General features: G+C 37.0%; 2 protein-coding genes across 2 annotated transcripts; both read left to right on the top strand.

The window, feature by feature from the left end:
* Positions 1–2136: 2136 nt before the first annotated feature.
* Positions 2137–2848, top strand: LOC106616973 (uncharacterized). Its single transcript, XM_014233910.3, has 2 exons — positions 2137–2203; positions 2262–2848. Exons 1-2 carry the CDS (start codon positions 2192–2194, stop codon positions 2841–2843), a joined length of 594 nt encoding a protein of 197 aa, XP_014089385.2. The 5' UTR covers positions 2137–2191; the 3' UTR covers positions 2844–2848.
* Positions 2849–11071: 8223 nt separating this feature from the next.
* On the top strand, positions 11072–13062 carry LOC106616967 (uncharacterized). The gene is made up of 2 exons (XM_014233904.3): positions 11072–11964; positions 12037–13062. Exons 1-2 carry the CDS (start codon positions 11953–11955, stop codon positions 12652–12654), a joined length of 630 nt encoding a protein of 209 aa, XP_014089379.2. The 5' UTR covers positions 11072–11952; the 3' UTR covers positions 12655–13062.
* The last annotated feature ends 701 nt before the right edge of the window (positions 13063–13763 follow it).

The raw sequence follows: 13763 nt of genomic DNA on the forward strand, positions 1-13763 counted from the left end.
CGAATTTCCTATATGGTCACCGTAAGGTACTTTACAATTATATTTAGCAACTTGCATACCATATGTGGTTCAAGTGGACATGTTTACATATGTATATACATATATTGTGAAATAACGAAAAATGATGCACAAATTGGCGATTTATGGTAAATCGAAATTGTACTTGACATTGAAAGTTCGAAATGGGAGTGGTAATGGCTCTCGCATTAAATATGCATAATTATATAAATGATACCCGTTAACTGCAAGCGAATTAAATTCGACCTTCTTCACGTTGCTTTCTGGTTTTAATATTTTTTCGCTTAACAGCTTTTCTTTGGAACCGGTGAATGTGGTATTGGATGTCAAATAGACAGTTAAGGGATTAATCAACTTTTTGCAAAAGAGTCAACTCTGGTAGAAATACTCTTTGATGTAAAAATTATGAATTTTATTTTTTAAATAGGTTGATTCTGTTTCTATTTTCAATAAACTTTACAAAAAATGAAATACAAATTCTTAAAAAATCTCTAACTGCTACATACATAACAGTACATATTAATTGTTTCAATTTTGGTAACGATGTGCTTACGCTAAGGAAAATAAACGCCCAAATTTTCTTTAAGTAAAGCCTCATACAGACCAATGTGCTGTGTATAAAGTTTAAAATTAGAGAAAAGGCGAAAATACTTTAAATGAGATCTATAGGAAAGTGTAGCGTGATATATATAAATTGATTTAAAAAAATTGCCCGGCTTCAATAAGATTTCCAGACGACTGGCCCATTTATACGGTGTAGATTAAGATTTCAGTAAATCTTTAGAATTGTCGAACAGTCAAGGATATAAGAAATTTCCCTAAAGGAAAAAATTAAAAAGTTTTAAATATTTAAAAAATTATGCTTAGAATATTTGACTTTAATGCGATATTACTTTCAGAGATAGAAATATTTGATCTTATAATTGGATCAATAATGTGTTCTTAAAATTAGGTTACCTCATATTCTTGAAATATTCTTTAAAGATTTTAAGTAAAACCGACAAGTACTGTTTGAGGTATTCGATAATTAGCGAAGGTTTCTCGGGGACTCTGGGACGCTTGTGTAAAACTTCAAAAGTATTTCTACAAATTTATACACTTTTTTTTAAACATGATAAGAAAACATGATCGTAGGTTTTTTTATTTAAATTTTTTATATTGTTAATACATAATTTACTGTTGGTATTTTCCCGAAAATATGAAAAAAAATTTCATGAGACCGCCCTTGTGGCAATTTTAGAAAACAGCTTCAATCAGGCACTATATTATATAAGTATTCATAAAAATATAATTTTTTGACCGATTGATTTTATCTGCAAGGATTAGTGTTGGTCACCATAAGGAGTTTCGATTGGAACTGAATCAACACAAACAGTCATTACTTTTAAATTTTTTTCAAATTTCTGTAAAGTTAAATCGAAATCTGGCAAAAACAAATTAGTTAAAATTGTAATTTTTTCATGTCTGTGACTACACCAAACTCCTTAACATTCTTCCAACCGTTTATGAAGTAGGATCAGATAATATTATATCCAGTTAATAAATTTAAGCGAAAAGATAAACTTTGCAAAATCTTGTCTTCAAAAAACGAAGAAATAGCAATTGCAAAGCAATTGAGCCAACAGTAAATCATAAAACACATATACATATAATATTAAAATTTTTTGTCTCGAACTTCAAAAGCCAAAATAACAACTTATATCAAAACTCTATTTATTATATATATATATTAATTATATAATACATTTGAGTGGTGTATTGACCGCTACTTACGCAACATGGCATTGCGTCAACACATGGGTCACGTACGAACTTTCGTGTATCGATCGATTCTACAGCCGTGATTTTAAGGTGGCGACTTTACTTGCCACAAGCTATAACGGAAGTGACGGCAACTTTTATATATATTTTTTCTGCATTAAATTTAAACTTTCTGAAGTAAAACAGTTGTGCGTGATTTGAAGGCACGACTAACTTGTCAATAAGTGCAGTTTTACTGCTATAATCCAAAGTATAGCATGTACTATGCAAATAACGGTGAATAATTTGAAGCACACCTATCCGTAAACGCTACTTATTATTGTATAAATTCACTTTCGAATAGTGAAGGACCATCATTCAATTGAAGGAAGTGGAAGTGACAACTCTATTATTTCATAAACAACTAACAAAAATGCTTAAAATGGTAAGTCTCATTAAGCTATCGGTTAAAAAATCTTTTAATTTCTTAAATATATTTTCAGAAACTATCAACTCTGCTGTGCCTTATGCTTACCGCTCAACACACTGTTGAGGCAGGTTATATAGACGCACCACATGTTTTTAACGAAGCACCGAATGGTGTAGTCTTTGCCACGCCCATACCATGTGACACACCGCCTTTGCAGGGTTATGGCGGTGCTGCCTTCGCCAAGCCTGTCGTATACGCTTCTTACCCCGTGAATTATGCGCAAGTGCCACAGTTCAACTATGGGGCACCCGCGCCTTCGTTTGTGAAATATGCAGCTCAGCCACATGTAAAAGCCACCGCCGGCTTGCCTGTAACTACTACATATACGACTGCTATTGGCTTCTCAGCTCCGCAGGTGCCAAATATCGGTTCACCGCTGGCATTTCCAGCAGCACCCATAGCAACCACATTTGCTGCGCCAAATACAGCTTATGGTGCTCCGGTGGCATATGCTGCTCCACCATCTTTCTTAGGTTCAGCAAGCTATGCCGCACCCACAGTGCTCTCCACAGGATCTCTGTTTAAGAAATTTCGCGCCCCCCTGCCGTTGGGCGGATACTCATACGCCCAGGGTGTGCCAAACGGGGCGTGGTAAGGGAAGTCTGGATTACAAAGCTTAAGTGTAAATAATATTAACTAAAATATATATGTTTTTTGAAAAATATTGATTCATACATTCTTGTGTCATAGAAAATACTCGAAACTTTTTTTAATTGTCCATATAGTGATTCAGATTGTTCAAAGCGATAAAAATTTTAGTTATGTCTTTATATATAACATTATTCACTTCGAGGGACCATTCATTAACCTTTGGTTTCTTTATTTGAGCTAATCTTTAAATCGGCTTAAATCCGCAAGCATTAATTTTTATTTGCCAACAAATTCAAATTTTGCATTGATCAACAGCAATTTACAATGGCATTGCAGATATCGAACGGCAACGACAGATCAATTAGTAGTGAACAAAATCGTCGTATCCATAAAATGACCAAGTAAAAACATTGAACAAATTATAATGTTGTTTAAAGCCTTTGAAAGACCATGCGACAGAATATAATTTGAGTTAGCGTGAGCATTGAAGAGAAGTTAATTGGGTGCGCAGAAACAAAAAATAATGTAAACGGCAAAAAAAATTTGAGGGAAAGCAAAAACAGTGTGGAAGGCAAAAACAGCTGATTTTATGGTGAGAAATACTTCGGCAGATTACACATCATTTATTTATACGCAAATAATTGTATGTATATGAAATTAAGGGCGTACGCAAAAGGGGGTTTTAAGGGTTCAAACGTATGTTAAAAATCGTGTCTCGCGTTATATTTCTGCAACCACGAAATTAGGTAATTAACGCTCATCTTCCACAGTGGGATCGTTGTTATTACTTGAAGGATTGTCATTTTGATGGTGAGATGACGACTGTCGTGAGCACCATCTTACCTTCTTTGATTTCCTTCCCGTTCTTCCCAGAACAGTTCGCACGCTCTTATGTCTGCATTTTAGTTCGAATTGCGAGCAAATTTCATTCGAACCGTTCGTACGAACTTTTCGAGTTATTGGTACAGTTTGTATGAAAATCGAACGTAATTCGTACGAATAAGTAATATGATTTATGAAGCAAAATTTGAACAGCCGCTGTATACAATGGAGGAGAATATTGCATTAATTGACATATAGACATTGAATCCATCTACTCCTACTATTTATCCTCAACAAGTTATTTGGACAACATATTTTGGATGAATTTTTATTCAGACTTAATAAAACATGTGTTTCCGCATAAAACAAAGTTGTATACTAACATTTTGATTTCAAATGGTGGTTTCTGGGACATTCTTCCGAATAAAATTTTTAAGAGGGGCTCTAGGGGCAACTTTCATTTCTAGGAACTCATGCTATCTAAACACAGAAAAAAAAAATTCAAAGTGTCACATGCTGAAGCTGACTGACTACCCAAACGCTATGACATTCCAGTGGATTTGGCAGGGAAACACAAATTTTTCAATATGCCACCTATTGAATAAAGTTTTAGGATAAATTAAATTTTTTTAGATATTTTGAACATTCCAAATAGATCTCATTTCTTATTCGAATATGGATTTAATCTGAATAAAGACAAAAAACGGGAACTATTTGAGAGGCTGGTCGACTGGCACATAAGGGGGCGTATTCCGAGAGACAATTTATCAAGAGCGCAGCACGCTTATTTTAAGAGTAGGACACGATCACTGTCCGGCTTGAGGAAGCCTTAAGGTTTAAAGAATTCGCAGTTGGGACCTTCCTTAATATTAAGGGAGCGGAGCAAAACGTCTTGCCTGAATGATCGTGACAGAGTGAAAAAGTGCATGTGCTCGTCGAAATATGAGTGGGAGGATTTCTTTCTCCAGTCTATGGAACTTGATCGTCAAGGACCTAATGAAAAAACTTAACGACCGTGGCTGTCAGGTGGTTGCCTATGCAGAAGTCTTTGTTCGTGTGGTTAAATGTAAGTTCTTGAGTACCGTGTACGCGTTGACGCAAGGGTACAGCAACGTCGTAACATCACTCTGAGATGGTTTAATTTACTAAGAGATAAAAGTTCTCGAAAGCATCACTACCGCGGATAGGAATCATCCACTTGCAGCCTTCAGATACGCTGGAGTATTTAGGGCACCATTGGCAAAAGTAGTCCTCTGGTTCTGCGACACCATAGTGCCCATTACGTTTAATAGGGTCCTTGTGTGGTGGAGAGCCCTACAAAAGACCACACTTGCATGGTAGCTCGAGGGCATTTAACGGGCGGTCCTAAGGTCCACATCAGCGGAAGATTGTTTGTGTTACGCTTGAAAATTTGATTTAGCTAAGTGAGTATATGTGTTTGATCGAATTTGAATCGTTTACAGGTAAAAGTAGTGAATGTCGCATTGATTACCACTTTGATGCATTCCCCAATGGCCAGCTGGATTTATCACTGCGATTCGTTACAGCTGGTCTGTTGCAATTATAATTAGTTTTGAAATTCAGCTGTCAGTCCATTACGCAGAGTAGTTAAACTCCTTTTCTCAACACAGCAGAATCGGCAGTTCACTAAAGCATCGCTGTATTAGCCAAACAGCCGGGGTTGCGTGTTACCATCCGTGCAGTGGAATGAACCAATCGATGAATGCCAGTTTGATTAGATATGCAAATTTGAGTAATCTTCAAAATCTTCGTGCCGTGCTTACTAACCGATGTAGTTTTTCTTGTTCGCTTCGCACGACACTCAACGAAGCTGACGCAGCAACTATTCAAATTGATTGGCTACGAAAAAAAATTGTCTTAGGTCTTGTGACATTTTTTTCTGCTATTCACTTTGTTTTTGTTGTTGTGGTTAAACAATTTTCTCGAAATTCTTTTGCTGATTCTCTAACCAGTATATATCAAGTAATTTGTTTTTGTTTTATAGCCGACGTTTGGCCATAATTGACCGTGATAAGTGAATTCGTTAGATATTATTTGTGCGCAGCAGCAACAACAAATGCCAGAGACAAAAATATTAACACAACTTTAGATATTTACTTCTAGTGCATTCAACATAACAACAATATTTGTATGCTGAGCAACTACGCCAACAATGACAGCGGTACACGTGTTTATACATAGGTATTCGTACATTTTTATGCGTATTTATGAACATTTGGGATTTTGTTTTTGTTTGGCGGCACTTAGGCACATACAAATATCAGAAAATTCAAATTAGAGTAATCAAAATAGAAGCACGATCTACCTTACCTCGTAGCGCATGAGTGGAAGTATTTATGGTCGCACACACATATACGTTTTCAGTTAGGACACATTTGTAACGGCGCGGTGCTCTTAACCCTTGTGCGTTTCACTTGGGCTGAAACTAACAGCGTCCTAACAATGTATTTAAATGAACTTAGACTACATCTTGAAGTACAAGATAATACTACATGTACACACCACTCAAATCGAAACAATATTATCGCTCCCTTATACTACCCACCACACTTGGGAAAACCACTTACATTCACACCATTCATAACCACATCACACAGAATATCATCACACAAGAGATCACCACATGTGATGACATCTCATACCAGCAATTAACAAAACCACCTACGAAAGGGATCGTATTACCCAGCGGTCCTGTACGCTCCGGCAATTCGATCCTTCATTTCGATATATTCTTACACTGTCGGATTGAAATTTTGTTCACGAGGGTTTTCGCGTTAGCTCATGTGGCACCCATAATTTGAACTTCGGTTTGTATCCAGGCCTATATAAACAGTCCCAAATAGTTTTCTGTACAATGTTTAACTCCTGAATAATCGAAACAGACATTTTTGACAGTTGACTTTCGAGCGCGTTGTTAATTTTTGACAATAAAATTATCGGAATAGAATCGTCGAAATCGACCGTGATTGGCTGCTACAGCACCAGGATCATAAACACTACTCACTTTCTCAGCCACATGACTTACGTTTTTGCCTTTATCAAAGAGAGCCTGTAAAATATATCACAATACTGAGTCAAGCAAACAAATAACTGTCCATAGCGAAACCCGATCACATTTATACAACACGAGATACAGAACAGATACTAAATCCATCCATTGGAAAAATATTTCATTTCAGTATAATTTATAATTATCATTTTCACGCTGCGCACGTAGGGGTTAAACTGCGTGCGTGCGCGACCTTCCTCACTCTTCTTCCCGCCCTCTTATAAATTTAACTATATTGCTTAATCGCTTCTGTTTTAGTATGCAATTAAAGGTAAATAAATAGAATTAAGCAGACGGAAAATTAGAAACAAAAAACACACACATGCGTTTATAATGAAGCAACAAATACTTAATGCAAATAAGTTGTTTGTACAACTTGCAGTTATGCGCATGCGCAAGCTGTGTTCAAGCTTCAGATGAGTGATAATTCTTATTCTTCGACAACACCATATATATATGTTGTTTTTAGCTCTTCTACAGCGTCACCTTCACGCAAATGGATTTTTAAGGTTTTTCTTTGCTTAATAACAGCGCATGAATATTTCCGAATACCACACTAACTACCACCGATATTTTAATCTGTTTAGGAGGCGTGTTTTGATTGTGTGTTTCGCTAATTCTGAGGGGCTGAATTTCAGTTTTTGCAATTACGTCCGCATACCGTATTATTTTCGAAATTCTGATAATATTTTTCGTTTCTTTGCTGTTGCAATTAAGGTCTCTGGCGTATTTTGCAAAATTGATTCTATTTTATCAGAATTTTAATTAGTTTCAAACTTTTACCGAACGCTGCAGTTAATATCGATTATTCTATTGGTTTTGTTTTTGTTGGTCGGTTAATTTTTTTTATACACATGCAACATGTTGCACAGAGTATAATATCTTTGTTCAGACTACTCGAGTATGATACAGGACGATAACATGAATTGAACCTCGGATATCTGTCTGTCCGTGCGTTCATCTGTCAAAACTTTAAGACCTATAACCCCTAGAGAGGAGTATATGTGATTGGTTGAATGTACACATCTCATACCGTTCAAAAGTAACTTGACATCTCGATATATATTCCACGCCTTTAATTCAAACGGGTTGTGCTTTTAATGTTCACTTGTCTGTTGGTACAGAATATAATAATTTTGTTTACTTAACGGTTGTTTGTATCACCTAAGTCTAATCGAGATAGATAAAGTGTTATGTACACTAAGCAACATTTTTATTCACACCCTTACACAGATAGTGCAGTTTCAAAATTAAATTTGTAACAACATTTTATTTTAAATTTGAATGTTTCGCTCTTTAACCATAACTTCTTTCAGCTGAGCAATACTTGTTGGCTGCTTCTTCTATCAAATGCGGCCATAAATGCTCCTTCGGTAAATCCGAAGTCCAGGGTATGAGCAGGTCAGTTTAAGACCTATCTGTCTTTTCTACATTGTTTCATGACATACCTACAGCCATAAAGTAGCAGTTTACCTAGTTTTTAAAAATAAAAAGGGTATTTAGAACAAACAAGTAAGACAGAATAAGTTCGGCTGTAACCAAACATTTTATACTCTTGCACTTGAAAGTATCAAATCCGGCTAAATACATTCAGTAGTTGGCAAAACGTCAATTAAAACAATTTAAATATGTATACATTGGAAGTACGCCTGGTTTAATCCGAGTTTGCACTGAAAGTTAGGCATATCCTTCGCCCATGTACCAAGTTACATCAAGCTATGTACATTTTTACTTAGGTTACAGCTTACACAGACTGAAAGATGGACGAACGGACGGATAGACAGTCACCCGGATTTAAACTCGTCTCTTTATCCTAATCATTTATAACTCTATATCTAACTTGATTATTTTTACAACAACAAAACTATTATATTCTGTAGCAACATGTTGCAAGAGTATAAGAATAGCGTTACATAGATACCGCTGTATTCGCTTTTAGTTACAAGGGTGTAAATATTTAAGTGGCAACATCCAGCGTGTTTTACATGGGTAACTGCTGACGACAGCCTTACCCCACGGCGATCAACACACAGCACAGCGGATCAAAGCAATGCGTTCGCCAGGGGTTGAACCTCATACGCACATTACACGCACACACCATTCACACAAGAAGCTAACCCGAATTCCTAGTTAAACGCCTTCGCCGCCTAAACAACTCGCGCCCAATCGACCCTAATTGTCCATTGGCATTCCGCGATAACGTGCACCCAATCCTCTAAACGCGCCGCACATAAACACCCCAACCTATCAGATGGGTTTCTCTAATGCCAGAATGCATTTAATGCCCATGCCCCGTAATTAAGAAACACAGACTCAGACAGAATCTGAAGTCTGGGTTACCCTCAACTAACATGTACCCGTGTATCACCCAACCGTTAAGGCTGTTGCCCCAACGGTCTTGCCACCTACTCCTGACCCTATAATCTAGAAGCCTCTTGCTCCCTAGATATTCCTCCCTCTCCACATGTGAAAATCAGATCAAGAGGGGGTGCACCTAACAAGACCTGCATCGCATCCGTCGAAACGGTACAGGTAAACATGCAAGCATCATGCAATCAATCAATACATCATGCGCTGACCCCATACTCGGGCAATCGGTGGATGAAACGGGGACAATCTGCCAAAATAAGATATCAAATATGATTGTAGTCCATTCATAACTTCAAGGAATAGCGAATGGTGAATTCTTTCGCAAAGCTTCCAGTTCGGCAGAGTGAGTAAATTAAAAAAAAATTTACTAGGAGACTTTTTATAGAAATGTTACTTCAATAAACATTTAAAAACTCTGTGCTCTAAATCTTTAACTAACATTAGGCTATTTATAATAAGAAAAACTCACAAACGAATCATCGCTAACAAATATTTGATAAAAATAAATGTGCTTTAAGTAAATAAAAACTGTCTAAAATTTGAAGTTTGTAAAAAAAAATGTTCAATATAATCGTAATTTAATCATATTATAAATTCTGTGTCTTCATCTTAACATCTATTACATACTTTGGACGAAATTCCCTTATCGTTAAATTGCCAGCGCAATCATAGCAATGACCGTGTAGTCCTACTAAACCAAAATCAAGTCGCACTTTTTGTGTTATGAAATTAAAACATTACTCGTCCAGGGGTGTTTTGAAAGGCTCAAAAATCTATCGGTATAGACTACCCTATTAGAACCAGAAGCCTTCTTTGCAATATAACCTCATACCATAAGGGAGAAGTTCCGAAAAGAAGAATGACGGAGACAAACAGCGTCTTTATATTATTAATCCTTTCCTAAGTTAAATTACTGATGGAAGCATATAACACTAAAAGGTTCGAGCAAGGGACAATATTAGGGTACATGTGCATTATGAACAAATTAATGTAGATTTAAAAGATATTTATATAAGTATATGGGCATATTATCTTAAGGAACACTTACTTCTTGATTGCATATATGATATATAGGGAGCTTAATGCCTCTCTGACCTCAGGCATAAGCAGAGTGTTGGGGATGAACGGCACATTGTCAGGTGGTCACAATAGTTCACAGACTATATCCAGGCCTATGGGGTTGAAGTACACATCTCTGACTATGATATCCGTCGCCGTTGAATACTCAATTGCTATACATTAGCGAACTTAAAACCTACCCAGAATATCAAAAAATGCGAGCTTTTAATAAACTATTATTTTAATTCGATTTAATTAACTGTAAAAAAAATGTATATAACTGACGCTTCACGTCATGCCGAGTTCAACGGTTATCTTTTCATGGTCAAAAATTCAAAGCTAACCATCTTACTAATCACGTGGTGCGCCAAATCCAGCGACAACTTCGCAAAGTGGGAAAAGCAGCGAAGACAAAGCGTTAAACACTTTAGCCTACAATTAAAACAACACAGAAAAACTAGCTCAGTCTACACGAAAAACAATTCAAAGAGGAATCTAATCATTAAAAATGAAACCTAACAATGTTAACGGCACAGTTTTGAGAACTGGAAGACAATCACCAAAATAACATGAATCTGTGCTTCGCGTAGAAAATCCGAAATTAAGTCAACATTTTTCTAGCTACGCCATTGTTTTGTCAGAGGCTCGCTCGAATTATGCATCACGAGTGTTGAGAAATGACGATCCACCACAAACACCGGAAAAAAACACTTAAGCGAAAAAACGCTAATAAGCACGGCCAGTGAAGGTGCACGCGAAACAAAAACAAAAATGCATCGAAACCAAACATTGTAAATACAAAAATCAACACCGCTGACGAACGTCCGCGCGGCAGATGAACGGCAATTGACACTGTCAGCTGAGACATTAACTGCGACCAGAGCGCGTCAGTACCAACAATGACCTGAGAGCAGCAAAAGATCTGTTGACGAGCGGCCAACAGACAACAGGTGAGCGTCAATCACAGCAACAACAAACCAGTTGCTCGATTTGTGGTAGCTAGCAAACATGTTGGCGGAGAAAAATGAAGCAATGAAAATGTCAAAAGAAGAAAAAGAAAAAGATATATAAATTAATTCGAAAAATCCAACGCATTTTGAACGAAAAAACACAAATGGTTATAAATTCAAGCGAACGCACGGACAAGCGGATAGCAAACATGTGTATTAAACGAAATAAAATGAACGAAATGAAGACAAAGCGTTGAATTCCTATAAAAAGCATCTTTAGCTAGCGAACAAAGTTTAATCAGTTAAAAAAGCTCGACAAGTTGACAACTGCCTGCCGCCTTACTCGATTAGACGATCGTGTGATTGCGAAAAAGAAAAAAATAATAAATAATTAATAAAACATTCATAAAAAACGGATGAAATAGAAACACGAAAAACGATGAGCTCGCGAAAGTAAATATACGGTCAATAACGGACACTCAAGTTGGCCTTAGAACGCGCGCGCAAAACGAAACGGTGTGTCAATAAAGGAGTTGCCAGACACTTGCTTATCACTGCTGCATGCTAGTGTGAGCGTTTGTGTTTACTGTAGTGACTTAATGATTGCACAGTGTCAACAGAAGACCCACGCAACAAACTTGCAGTGCAAAAGATAAAGTTTTGAAAAAATTTTACGAGTGACAAAAATTGCAACGAAACTATTGGTGTGTGTGTGTGTGTGTGTGTTATTTGCCAACTCTTACAACGACATTTGAAAAGCGTTGAAATTTCGCTGCAGCGCTCACATACAAACAAGTATTTGTCGTCGCATAAACTGAGCTGCAAGCCGAGCTTATTCCAAAATGTGGCACTATGTGAGCAAACAAAAGCAAAACGAAATTCTTTACTTGCGTTCAATTGTCAATAACCAACACTACTTTTTTCAGACCCCCGCAATATGCCTGTGCACCGCACTCGCCGTCATGCATGCCGCCCGTGCCGCACAGCGTCCCAATTACGTGCCCCCGCATTACTATCACTACCCGACGCCGCGCTATCCACTCACCATACCCGCCAATGTGGGCGCAGCAGCGCCGGAACACTATCAATTCCAACAACAGCACTCTCGGTATGCGCAGCAACGTTATGTGCAACCGCAACAACAACAATACTACCGAAACGTACAACCATCCACCAAAGTGGCGCAGCAGTTCTCCTCGTCTGCGCTGGAAAATGTCGCCTTCACCTCAGCCCTGACCAGTCAGGGTTACACTTATGGCGGCAATGCTCTTGCGGCAGCTTCAGTGTCAGCGGCGCGCGCGCTACCCTCAGCGCTGTCGTTGCCACCATCCATTGCGCAGACCCTCGAGTCCAGCAATGATATTGCGTCGGAAGGCGCCATCGATTCATCGGATGCTTCCGTAAATCTGAAACTACCGCTACCCATCAATATAGCGCCAATCAAGGTGCAACCGTTGCCGTTGCAGGCGGGCACTTCCTTCAGCGAGCTGGCCAACGCGGTTACTTCGTACGGCACCGTTTATCCGCAACGCAAGCGCCGATGAAACACTTAGCCGTTTTAATGCGCTGCCTTATGTTGCGCTGGTGCAAAAGAGGCTGGTTAATTCGGAGCTAAATTCATACAACTAGCAACAACAACAGCAATAGCAAAGCAATTTAATTTTTTATATAGTGATTTAGCTGAAGACCTAGGCGCTGCTCATCATCAATCACCAGTCATAGTTTTAGTTCTACGACGCGGAGCGGTGCTCTGCTCTGCCATTAAATATAAGTAACTGTTAAATTTATTTCTTTCACGATTGCCAACATACATACATACACACGTTCAATATAAAAGTGAGGATGCAGCCAAAATTGTACTCTTTTAGGCGTTTTACTCTGCGACACATAATTTTATTTTTTTTTAAGGAACTGTGTATTGTTCATAAAATGTTTAATGTAAATTTCTTTATAGTTCCAAATTTTTATACATTTTTTTTATATATTTTATTAATAGTTTTATTTTGTTTTTATTTAATTTTTTTTTTTGTATATTATTTAATCTTTTTTGTTTTATTATTATACCCTCGCAACATGTTGCTACAGAGTATATTAGTTTTTTTTTAAATTACATTTTTTTTATTTTTGTTAAAATATTTTATTTGTTGAATTGTTTATACTCTTTTACTCTTTTTTTCCTATAAAACTATGTTTATTATTTTCTACTTTTTAATTATTTATTCTTCAAAATAATTTTGCACAAATTTTTTTCTTTTTAAATTTGGTTTGTACATATTTTTAAATAACGTTTTTGTTCACTTTTATTTTTTTGAAAATAACTTTAGCTAAATATAACTGTTTTGTGTCACTCTCATTTTGTGTGCTTGTAGCTTTACAAATGGTTGATTAAAATACTTGCCATACTATTTACATATCGACAAAAAAAGAAATATACAAAAATCTCAAACAAAAAAATACATAACAACGTGTGATTTTTTCTCAAAGATTTGCAAATTAGCATCATTAAAATCTTAATCCGTTGACTGCATTATAGTTTCTATTTACCGGTTCAAAGCCACTCGATATCTTCTGCCGCTCGCTGACTTTGGAGGCCGCCTAAGAGCTGCTCTTATAAACGCACATACATACCATAGATACAAATATGCTTGTGTGA

The sequence above is a fragment of the Bactrocera oleae genome, chromosome 6 (genome assembly GCF_042242935.1).
Source record: "Bactrocera oleae isolate idBacOlea1 chromosome 6, idBacOlea1, whole genome shotgun sequence".
Taxonomy (NCBI): Eukaryota; Metazoa; Arthropoda; class Insecta; order Diptera; family Tephritidae; genus Bactrocera; species Bactrocera oleae.